Below are 12806 nucleotides of genomic sequence, written 5' to 3' on the forward strand. Positions count from 1 at the left end.
AGGAGTTTTTAGGTGGCCATGATAGTTTAAGGGTGAGATTGGGAATTTTGCCAGGACACCAGGGTTAACACCCCTACAATAAGTGCCGTTGGATCTTTAGTGACCACAGAGAGTCAGGACACCCATTTAACATCCATCCAAAGCAGCCTACACAGGGCAATGTCCCCAATCACTGACCTGGGGCATTGGGATCTTTTTATTTATCAGAGAAAAGAGAGGCTCCTACTGGCTTTCCCATCCAGGACCAACCCTGCTTAGCTTCAGAGGCAAGCCAGCAGTGGGATACAGGGAGGTATGTCATTTGTTATAAGTCAAGGAAATGTACCATAGGTCTATGTGCATATCCAACACTCTGGAGATTTGATCTGGAATTTAATTCAACAACACCATATGCCAACCATGTCTTCATGCTGCAAAACAGTTTATTTTTCCTGAAGATAATTAATTGCCACAGGATTAAATGTCAAATGAAATTGACAAAATAAATAACCATCATAATTCATAAAGTGAGTACTCTGAAATAATATCTGAAACAGCCCCATAGGTAAGTACAGTATAGTTGTGATTCACAAATGCATGGCAGTGAAGTGCAAATCTGGACTCAGTCATTCAGCGTTATTCCATAGAGGTTGTCTCTCCTTCAGTTCACTGACAACAGAAACTGGGTAATGATGTGACATGTGTTTTTCCATCTGTCCTGTAGACAAAGCCATGATTAGGTCTGCCGAGTGGTCATGTCAGACAAGGGAGGTGGGAGGCAGTGGTGGGTAGAGAGAGAACGTCCAATACAGAGAGGCTGGCTGGGGGGTGGATTGTCCATAGAGATTGTTGGTGTTGGGGCCCAGGAATCTGACAGCACCCTCTCCCAACTGCTCACCACTTGGAATAGCGTCTCATCCTGAGTGATGGTCTACAAGTCTCCAGGCCCTGACACCTCTTTATCACCATCACATTGAGGTGGGGAGGGGGAGAAAGCGGCTCGCGTGGCATGTGGCTTTAGAAGGAAGTGTGATTGTGGGGTGGGAGGGAGTGTGAGTCAGACTGGGGCAAATAGATTACCCCACAAATAAGTGGATAGAATGGATTTGAAACAACCATTTGGTTCTATGGACATGGACAGTATTATGTATTCAGGAAAAATAACATTTAGCAAACAAACTTACTCTATGGCTCTGTGCATCATCTGTACCTTTCTGCTTCTGTTTTCTACAATTGGAGAGGTTTGATGTATTGCAGAGACAAACGTGATCTGCAATAAAGAAAAGTAATCACACTTTTGTATTGTTTTTCTTTGCTTTCACATTCTCTTCTCTGACTTAACACTCTTGAAAGGTCGTCCATATAGCAAGTTCATTGTTCAGTGCCCTTTTTGCACAATGCCACTCTATTCAAAGCAATATTAATTTCAGGTTCACTTCTGCTGTAGTGCACTTGTATTCTTGGCTTGTCTGCATGCCTTTAATGGAGAACCTCAAACAAAGTGTAATCTCTAACACATTTCACTAGGCTATGTCTAGTCAATCATGGAAGCACACAGGGTTGGGGAGTAACTGATTGCGTATAATCGATTACATTTAATCTGATTACAAAGAAATGGTAACCGTAATCAGTTACGTTACCAGCGAACATATTGTAATCTGATTACAGATACTTTTGAAAAACTAGATCACTTCTTGGATTACTTTTAAATTCAGAAAGGGTGTTTGCGGATTATTATATATTTTTTACAATACAGTATGCTGTCATTGAAAATAAGAATTTGTTGACTTGCCTAGTTAAATAAAAAAAGACACCTTTCTGTTTTCTCAATGATATTCAATTCAGAATTGGAAAAAGATGCAAGTTTAAGTTTGTTCCACCTGAGTGAGTCTGACCTCAAGTCAGAGACCTCTGATGACAACCAAATGTGTTTGATGGATAATCTTTGTCTTCTTCTAATGCCACTTAAGGGGAAAGTAATAAAAGAGTAATCAGATTACGTTACTGAGTTTGGGTAATCTAGACATTACATTACTGACTGCAATTTTGGACAGGTTGATAGTAACTTTAACGTATTACATTTAGAAAGAAACCTACCCAACCCTGAAAGCACTCACATTTGTAATAAACTTCAAACACAATTTATTCTGCTCTGCTTTAGAATACGCCTCTTTGTCTTTGCATGTAGGATATATACGAGTTATCTGTTATAGTTTTTCTTTCATTTATAATATACACTGAGTGTACAAAACATTATGAACACCTGCTCTCTCCATGACATAGACTGACCAGCTGAATCCAGGTGAAAGCTATGATCCCTTATTGATCACACTTATTAAATCCACTTCAATCAGTGTAGATGAAGGGGAGGAGACAGGTTAATGAAGGATTTTTAAGCCTTGAGACAATTGAGACGTGGATCGTGTATGTGTGCCATTCAGAGGCTGAATGGGCAACAAAATATTTAAGTGTCTTTGAACGGGGTATGGTAGTAGATGCCAGGCGCATTGGTTTGTGTGAAGAACTGCAACGCTGCTGGGTTTTTCACATTCAACAGTTTCCCGTGTGTATCAAGAATGGTCCACCACCCAAAGGACATCCAGCCAACTCGACACAACTGTGGGAAGTATTGGAGTCAACATGGGCGAGCATCCCTGTGGAACGCTTTCGACCCCTTGTAAAGTCCATGCCCTGACGAATTGAAGCTGGATAGGTAACATTTTGTGTGTGTGTGTGTGGAAGGGGTGTTCTTAACGTTTTGTACACTCATTGTATAATGATATATTATAACAATATATGCCATTTAGCAGACACGACTTAAGAGTCATGCGTGCATACATTTTACATATGGGTGGACACAGGAATCAAACCCACAATACTGACCTGGTAAGCGCCATACTCTACCAACTAAGCCATACAGGACCAACCATTTAAACCAAGAGCTACTTAAACCAATAAAGTTTTGTGCATATCTGACGGTACATACCAATATCGCCAAAATGAAAGTCAAATGTATGATCACAAACTACAAAGAACAGCATGATATTCACATTTCACTTTTTTTTTCTTTTTTAAAAAATTATTATATTGCTGGCATTCTAAAATAGCATTTATATAATATCAATATAATAAGAAATGTACTTTTACAAATGGCAAATGTACATAATTGAATGCCCATACAGGCAGGACCCTCTTGCTCTGTCATCTTCCTATTTACGCCTCCACTGTTTATCTTTGTCATACAATGTAGTTGATGCTGCAAAATATAGATATAGAAATTATTCATGGCCTTAATATGGTTTACTGTATGCATTCTGTTTACACTATACTGTATGTCTGCTAATAGCTCACAAAGCAAGTATCCTTAATGATTGCAGAAATGTATTATTTTCAAATAGGCACTTTTGATCTGATTTTCTTCTTGATAGTGAAATTGATGACAACTCAGTCTACGTTAATCCACAGTCTCTATACCTCTCTCCTGAACCTACAGTCAGTTCTATGACTATCTACAGCCGCATTCTGACACCACCATGCCCTCGTACTTGTGCATGTAGGTGACCACTCCTCCGTCCTCGACGTAAAGGAGTGAGATGGGCTCTAGCTTGGTGGGAACACAGCAGGCTGGTGACGCCTTCTGTGGAATCTTACTGCTCAGCCGACTCTGGACAATGGCGTGCTTGGTAGGCGAGACCTCAGAGGTCATAGGGTAGTTGCATACACCATTGCACTCATAGGCTTCATAGCCCAGGGGCTGTATGACCCAGGTATCCCAGCCAATGTCCTTAAACTCCACATAGAGTGGGGTCTTCTTACAGGGGTCACCCTTGGTGTTGCGGCGGATTCGGGGAGGCGTGTCGTAAATGAGGTTGGAGTGCAGTTGCATGAGAGTCTCCTCGTCCAGCTCCTCTCCATCAGTGTTCCTAGCATCGCTCACAGCCTGGTACCCCCAATTCGCCTGTGGACTCGGCTCCAGGTCAGCCGGCAGGTCATTCTCATGTTCTGTAAACTGGTTGAGCTCCCGCTTGTCCTCCTCACGATGGTCTCTGTTCTGATCATCTGAGAACACAATCACCACTGGCATGTGTTTACCATCTGAGCCCATGTCAACATCCACATCAACCAACTCTTTCCTTCCATCCTCTTCTCTGACCTGGGGGGTCTTCCCACCATCAGAACCCAGACTTGCAATGTGGACCTCCAGTCGGTGGGTGGAGCTCTCTGCCTTCCACCAAAGGTTGACCTGATGGGTCAGGTCGAAGGTAATCCAGGCATCGTCTTTACCGTAGAATTGCCGGGTTGCCAGCTCTTCCATTTCCTCCATTTTGTCTGTCTCCTGCTCATTCCTTCTTCCGTCCCTCCCCTCTTCTTTCCTCCTGTGCCCCCCCTCGTGGATCTTGTAGATGGTCACCTTGCGGTCAAGGCCGGCATAGCATCTGCGATCCCTCTGAACCAGGGTGTAGAGGCGGAGCTCGGCGGTGAGGATGTGCTCGTGGTGGGGGATGGAGATGTTGAACAGCAGGGGGTGTGTCCTCACGCCCCTGACCGTCACACTGTAGAAGGAGGAATCTGGAATTAAAATATCAATGAAGGTCTGAATTGGGTTTAGACTCAAATTGGATTTAATCAATTTTATATTAAATAATGCATCAATAATAAGGCTTTTAATTTAGCTCTTTTTTATATGGTTAGAATGAATTGCAATCATATCATGTAATTTGACTTCAAGAAGAGGAAATAAGTAACTGTTAAACCAATTACAATTTAATAAAAGTTTCTTTAAGGGCAAATATCATATTTAATTTTTGTCAAAATTTAAGGCAAACTCCATAACACTTTGAATTATTTAAAGTTAATCTCAGTTATCCAAACAAAGAGTGATTTACAGTTAGTCAAATCTTAAGTTCTCTAAAAGAACAGCTGAGTATCAGTGTACATTTTTAATATACTTTTTAAGTTGTATTGGTCAATAGATTGTATAGTGCTATTGTTCTCAAGTTAATTTGAGTTGCTTTATAATGTTAGCTAAATAAACAATTAATCATACCCAAAGATAAGTTTTTTCAAAATGATGAAAAGAAACATTTAAAAAACAATGTCTTCAGACAAATATAAGTACATGTTGTACCTTCATTCTTGAAACTACGCACTATGTTGGCAGAGGGCATGGCCGTGCGATCGTTGGAAAAGCGGTTGTACAGTTCCAGCATGTATTCTGGTGGCTCTTTACGGGCTGCACGGGGCCTTGGCCGGGGGCCCAGCTCTGTGAGGTTCAACGTGGACAGAAACTGACCCTGAAAGTCCTGCATGTCCAGGTCTTCATTCTGCTCCAACATGGAGGTATCCACCAGACTTCTAGCCCCAGGGCCCCTTCGAAACTCCTCAGGTGACATGATGGGACTGCCCTGGCTTGAACCAGGCAGCAGCAGAGGCAGGAGGCTCAGAGAGTAGATATAGCCCAGTATGGAGAACACTGGAGTAACCATGACTGCCTGAGTCAAAGTCAAGTTCAGGTCCAAAGGATGAGTATCAAGTATGGAAATAGAATAGGATCCTCAGCAGAGGATACCTGCGGAACAGTTCCACCCTATCCAACGGCAGTTTGTCTCGGGGCTGACAGGGTGGTGTGGGGGTCGAGGGAAAACAGCTTTGTCCTTGTTGATCTTGTGATTGGGTGCAGAGGGCAGGGCGGGATGTGTTGTCCACCTCACTGTGCTGACATGTTGGAGATGTCACTTGGGCTCTGCTCGCACCCTGCCTCTCTCTGGGCCAGCCGGCCTGCTGACGACCACTAACTCCAACTCCACTCATCTTCTATCTACCGCACCCTGCCTCTCTCTGGGCCAGCCGGCCTGCTGACGACCACTAACTCCAACTCCACTCATCTTCTATCTACTCATTTGCGTGTGTGCTTTCTCTGGTTGTTCATGGACCACTGCTGATGGGAGACTTGTATACACAACTTTCAGCTTAAATTCTCTTTAACCTACAATGTGATATCTGTTTCTTTATGCTTGTAGGATAAACTTTGTATTTATTTATGACATCTGAGTGAGGGCACTGGATATCAGCATTCATGTATTTTCTTGGAAAGAGTAACCTCTGGGATAACCTCTCAATCTCGTTGGGTGATGCAGGCTGAAAAGGGAATTAGAAAGGATCATAACTCGTAACACTGTCATTAACAATCTAATGCAGTGCTGCAGGTGTCCCACAAGAGGTCAGAGTATATCCAGAGACCATAGATCCATGACAGCGCTTTCCTTTCTTCAGGTTACTGTACAGTACACTGAGTCTACAAAACATTTATGCTCTCTCAATGACAGACTGACCAGGTAAATCCAGGTGAAAGCTATGATCCCTTATCAATGTCACTTGTTAAATCCACTTTAATCAGTGTAGATGAACGGGAGGAGACAAGTTAAAGTTTTTAAGCCATGAGACAATTGAGACATGGTTTGTGTATGTTTGCCATTTAGAGGGTGAATGGGCAAGACAAAATATTTAAGTGCCTTTGATATGCTAGTAGGTGCCAGGTGCACCGGTTTGAATGGTCCACCATCCAAAGGACATCCAGCCATCTTGACACAACTATGGGAAGCATTGGAGTCAACATTGGCTAGCATCCCTGTGGAATGCTTTCGACACCTTGCAGAGTTCATGCCCCAACAAATTCTGCTTATCAGTAGTTGTCATATTCAACAATAAACATTAGTGTGTCAATACACTTCTTGATTAGATGTGTCGTGACATTTCTTGATTAGATTAAAAACGAATTAATAAGCACCATCTACAATCTGCAAGAGCAATTTCAAAACTTCAAATTATCTTGATAAACAGATATTATCTATTGATTGACATCTCACAGCTGATTTTAATGAAGCCCTCTGTGGTGTAGCCTACCTGCTGTGCTGCATAACGACAACCTCTGGGGCAGTGGCATTTCATTGGGCAGACACCTTCATAGTGCTCAGTGCAGTCCCTCCGTACTTACAGTACCAGTCAAAAGTTTGGACACACCTAATCATTGCAGGGTTTTTCTTTATTTTTACTATTTTCTACATTGTAGAATAATAGTGAAGATATCAAAACTATGAAATAACACATATGAATCATGTAGTAACCAAAAAAGTGTTAAACAAATCAAAATATATTTTATATTTGAGATTCTTCAAAGTAGCCACCCTTTACCTTGATGACAGCTTTGCACACTCTTGGTATTCTCTCAACCAGCTTCATGAGGTAGTCACCTGGAATTTCAATTAACAGGTGTGCCTTGTTATATGTTCATTTGCAGAATTTATTTTCTTCTTAATGCATTTGAGCCAATCAGTTGTGACAAGGTAGGGGTGGTATACAGAAGATAGTCCATATTATGGCAAGAACAGTTAAAATAAGCAAAGAGAAACGACAGTCCATCAATAATTTAAGACATGATGTCACGATCGTGTGGAGAAGAGACGGACCAAAACGCAGCATGAGGAAAATAAGCCATCTTCTTTTAATTAAACGAACGAAGATGAACATGAAACGAAAACACTATTACAAACAAACAAAACAACAAATGATCGTGAAGCTAAATAACGCAAGTGCCCAGACAAGCAACAAACGTTAAACAAGACAACTACCCACAAAAGCCTACTGCCTATGGCTACCTTAAATATGGCTCCCAATCAGAGACAAATGAATGACAGCTGTCTCTGATTGAGACCCAATCTAGGCAGCCATAGACATAACTAGACAACCTCACAATTATCTATCCCATACACAATACAACACCCWTAGACTAAACAAAACACACACAACATACAATGCCCACCCCAACTCACGCCCTGACCAACTAAACATAATCAAAATAACATAAAAATAGGTCAGGAACGTGACACATGAAGGTCAGTCAACCGTCAAGCGTTATGATGAAACTGGCTCTCATGAGGACCGCCACAGGAAAGGAAGACCCAGAGTTACCTCTGCTGCAGAGGGTAAGTTCATTAGTGTTAACTGCACCTCAGATTGCAGCCCAAATAAATGCTTCACAGAGTTCAAGTAACAGACACATCTCACCATCAACTGTTCAGTGGAGACTGCATGAATCAAGGCCTTCATGGTTGAATTGCTGCAAAGAAACCACTACTAAAGGACACCAATAAGAAGAGGAGACTTGCTTGGGCCGAGAAACACAAGCAATGGACATTAGACGTGTGGAAATCTGTCCTTTGGTCTGATGAGTCGAAATGTGAACTTTTTGGTTCTACCCGCTGTGTCTTTGTGACGCAGAGTAGGTAAATGGATGATCTCTGCATGTGTGGTTCCCACCGTGAAGCATGGAGGAGGAGGTGTGATGGTGTGGGGGTGCTTTGCTGGTGACACTGTCAGTGATTTATTTAGAATTCAAGGCACACTTAACCAGCATGGCTACCACAGCATTCTGCAGCGAAACGCCATCCCATCTGGTTTGCGCTTAGTGCAGCTATAATTTGTTTTTCAACAGGACAATGACCCAATACACACCTCCAGGCTGTGTAAGGACTATTTGACCAAGGAGAGTGATGAAGTGCTGCATCAGATGACCTGGCCTTCACAATCACCCGACCTTAACCCAATTTAGATGGTTTGGGATGAGTTGGACCGCAGCCAACAAGTACTCAGCATATGTGGGAACTTCTTCAAGACTGTTGGAAAAGCATTCCTCATGAAGCTGGTTGAGAGAATGCCAAGAGTGTGCAAAGCTGTCATCAAGGTAAAGGTTGGCTACTTTGAAGAATATAAAATATATTTTGATTTGTTTAACACTTTTTTGGTTACTACATGAATCCATATGTGTAATTTCATAGTTTTGATGTCTTCACTATAATTCTACAATATTGAAAATAGTAAAAATAAAGAAAAACCCTTGAATGAGTAGGTGTGTCCAAACTTTTGACTGGTACTGTATATCAACGCAACATGCAGAAATGTCCATGCAGGAACATATGGACCAGGCCATGAGGTAGTGCTGTACACTCTTAGCGTTAATGGTATTGTACACTCTTAAAAGAAAGGGCTCTCTTCCTAAATGGTCTTCAAAAAGGTTCTGTATAGGACTGTAATGGCCATTATTTTAGCAGTGTACTATACAGGATGATGAGATGAGATTTCTTAGTGGAGTAGTGCTTAAAGTCCTGCAATGTGGTCTCAGGGCAATTTGTATTATTCTGTAATTATAGGACGTGTAGTATCATGCGTCTTACCCAGTCATACAATAGCATAAGAATTGGATGACTTAACTAACTTATCATATAGCATTCTAATTTGATTTGTCACATGCTTTGTAAACAACAGGTGTAGATTAACAGTGAGATGCTTACTTATGGTCCTTCCCAACAATGCAGAGAAAAAAAGAGAAATAATTAAAAAATAACATAATGAGTAAATCTACAATGAGTAACAATAACTTGGTTATATACACGTGGTACTAGTACCGAGTCGATGTGCAGAGGTACGAGGTAATTGAGGTAGATATGTACATATAGGTTTTTCTTTGAGACCAGGGGCCTGTTGCACAAAAGTAAAAATTAGACATCGGGAATAATGACTCAGCTGAGCTCAATGAAGCCAAACATGTGCGTCCAGGCTTAATTGGTTGCACAAAGACCAAGCCAGGATGAGCAGACACGGATTCATTAAGCCAGGTGAAACCAATCCTGGATAGGTGCGCGCTCACGGCTCACTCAAATAGACCCGCCACAGATCACAGATTAACTGATTTACCATGGCAACTAGAGCCGCGTACTTTTCCCCGTCGGAAGCACAAATCCTCATGGAGGCATACGAGGAGGTAAAGATATAATTAAGAAGAAAGGCAACACCGCCACAGTGATAAAGCAAAGAGAAAAAGCGTGGCAAAGTATTGCAGACCGCCTGAATGCGTAAGTAGTGCACAATTACACACTCACCGCTCCGCTGAAACATCACAATTACAATTCAAATATTTAATTCACATCTCCAAAAATGCAGTTGTACTGTAATTATGAAACGGTTAAATTTTTAATTGAAATGCACTGCAGATATGAGTGAATTGTGTAAAGTAACTCCATCACACTGTATAAAGCTATGATACATTTTTTGATATTTTTACTGAAAACAAGACAAAAATACCAAGTAATTTTTTGCAGTGTGACTCCATTAAATGTGTGTGTGTGTGTGTGTGTGTGTGTGTGTGTGTGTAGATTAAACATGAACGGGCCAAAACGGACATGGCAGCAGGTCAAATCAAATACAAGAACATTCTGCAGAATGGTATGGTCCCTGACTAATATTTAACAAAGCACAAGCAATATTGTACCCAGAAGGTGCCTGCTCACACATTGTCTGTACTGTTTTAGCAGTGAAAAGAATACCCACAGACAAGGCACGGGTGGTGGGTCACCAAAGGCTGACCTTACCCCAGCAGAGGACATGGCCTTGGAGCTAAATAAAGGCAGGCCCGTCTTAGAGGGATCCCTGGGGGAAAGAGACGAGCATAGGTTCCTCCCAAGATGCCACCCGCTTCATTCAAGGTATGTCCTTCCATCTCTACATGGGATCAACCACATTCATATTGAATCAATTTGGACTGTCTGACTTTGGTTTACCTATTGCCTTGCATGTCTGGCAGCACTGTGTTCCTGTTAGAGCCACCAGCACAAGCACCAGACGATGCTGATCCAGTGAGTACTCCATCAAAGGCATACTGTAGGCCTGGCATGTCTTTTCTACTAGCTTCAATATGAATCCGATTAAATGTGATAGGGTGAAGGCCCAGTGCAGCAGCAACAGCACATGATGGAGACGATGATGAGGAGGAGACCATCTCTCTGGATTCCAGAAGGCATGAGGTATCATGTTAAGACTGTGAAAGTACTATTTACTCTACAATGGTGAGGAGTCCTCATCAAAATCAAAAAATCTAATTTCTTTTACAGGACCCAGATGCTATACAGTGGAAAACCAGCCTGGCAACATAGTGCGTATAATAAAAGGACACCACATCCTGCCAAATTCCAGCTGCGCTAATTGTATTGTGTTCACAGAGCTCACAAGCTATCAGAAAGTTGATGGCAACCACCTCCGGCGCCAAATAGAACTGGCAGACATAGACATTCAGTACAAGAAGAAAAAGATGGAATCTTGCACTGGAGTCCGAAATAAAAAAGAGGACAATTAGGAAACTGGACCTTGAAATAAAAAAACTTGAGAGGGAGGTGAGATATGCCTTCAATGTACACTGTATGCTAACTGTAACACAAATGTATTAATCATTATTTTTCTTTCCTCCCCCAGCTCCAAGAAGATGACACAGCTCAAAATAAAAATTAGGTATATTCTCGTAAAGTCAAGTGAGCCATGACATATGAGCTCTTATTGTGAGACAACAGGACGGTGGCATCTTTCTAAGGTTTTTTTTATTTTCCCAGCAATCAGTACACCAAGTCATCGTTAAGGCATCGCCCTCTTTTGCCCACCCCCCAGCACCAGGTGTGGCCACTAGCCTATATGAAGGCCCAAAATTGTGTGTTCCTTTCTGCTCTGACAATGGCATGCCCATTCGTGCGAGATGTGGTGGATGAAGAAGCACTTGTGCTGAGGAGAGCCTTCGGGCGAGAAAGGTCTTCAGGGACCGGTTGGACCCACTGGCCTTCCCTGATGACCATCTATATGAAAGATACAGGTTTTCTGCAGATGGCATCAGGTATCTATGCAGACTACTGGGTCCCAGGATTAAGCACCGCACCGCACTCCACACTGAGTGTGGAGCAAATGGTTTGTGTGGCCTTGCGCTTTTTTGCTAGTGGAGCCTTCCTGTACTCAGTGGGGATGCAGAACAGCTGAACAGCCACAATTTGCCGCACAATAAGGAGTGTGTGTCTGGCTATCAAAGCATTAGCAGATGTCTTCATCTCCTTCCCTGGCCACAGAAGACTCTGTGACATCAAAGAGGAGTTCTATAGGATTGCAGGTAAGAGGATCTACAAATTACAGGACAACTGTTAACATAGTAGGATACTCATTACTTTGTGTGACAGGTTTCCCCAATGTCATTGGTGCAGTGGACTGCACACACATAAGGATAAAAGCCCCCTCAGGTGCCCATGAGGCCGATTTTGTGAATAGGAAATCCTTTCACAGCATTAATGTTCAGGTGAACATAACTTTTTGATATTGTCCATTGACGAACACTCTGCATTGCCAGTGATGTGCATTGATTGGTGTAATATTCCTCATCTTATGATTTCAGATGGTCTGCAATGCTGACTGTGTGATCAGCAATGTGCAAATGCGCTGGCTCAGTCATGACTCCAGAATCTTTCGGGCCTCTGAAATCTATCAGTGCCTATCACAAGAAGCCACACAACCCTCATATTTACTACATCATGGCTGTGTCAAATATCACTGTGTTTATGAGGTAGTAATGATGAGATTTGTGTTGACAGGTGAATTCTCTGGTGTGTTGCTGGGAGACAGGGGGTATGGCTGCCAGCCTTTTCTCCTGACACCTTTCACAGACCCCCAGGAAGCACAGCAGGCCTACAACCATGCCCATGCCAGGGCAGAGTTGAAATGACCTTTGGCCTCCTGAAGGCACGCTTTCACTGCCTTCACAAATTAAGGGTCAGCCCTGTTAGGGCATGTGATATTACTGTGGCTTGTGCTGTCCTCCACAATGTGGCCTGCCTGAGGAAGGAGAGGGCCCCAGAGTGCCACCAGCCATGGACTGGACAATCCGGCAATCTTCCCTGATGACGACAGTGGTCGGCTGCTGAGGGACCAATATGTGTTGAATTATTTTAGTTAGTATGTGTCTTTCA

General features: G+C 42.5%; 1 protein-coding gene across 3 annotated transcripts; it reads right to left on the reverse strand.

The window, feature by feature from the left end:
- Positions 1 to 404: 404 nt before the first annotated feature.
- LOC111980999 (bone morphogenetic protein 10-like) lies at positions 405 to 5825 on the reverse strand. 3 transcript variants are annotated; one of them, XM_024012106.2, is made up of 3 exons: positions 5273 to 5825; positions 3525 to 4548; positions 405 to 1249 (listed from the first exon to the last, which is right to left on the reverse strand). In XM_024012106.2, the coding sequence occupies exons 1-3, from the start codon at positions 5463 to 5465 to the stop codon at positions 1207 to 1209; spliced, it is 1260 nt and encodes a 419-aa protein (XP_023867874.1). In that variant the 5' UTR covers positions 5466 to 5825; the 3' UTR covers positions 405 to 1206. The 3 variants fall into 3 exon arrangements, with proteins under 3 accessions (XP_023867874.1, XP_023867872.1, XP_023867873.1); XM_024012104.2 differs by having other exon boundaries at positions 5108 to 5825; XM_024012105.2 differs by having other exon boundaries at positions 405 to 4548; positions 5108 to 5824.
- Positions 5826 to 12806: the final 6981 nt, after the last annotated feature.

Source organism: Salvelinus sp. IW2-2015, linkage group LG20 (assembly GCF_002910315.2).
Source record: "Salvelinus sp. IW2-2015 linkage group LG20, ASM291031v2, whole genome shotgun sequence".
NCBI lineage: Eukaryota > Metazoa > Chordata > Actinopteri > Salmoniformes > Salmonidae > Salvelinus > Salvelinus sp. IW2-2015.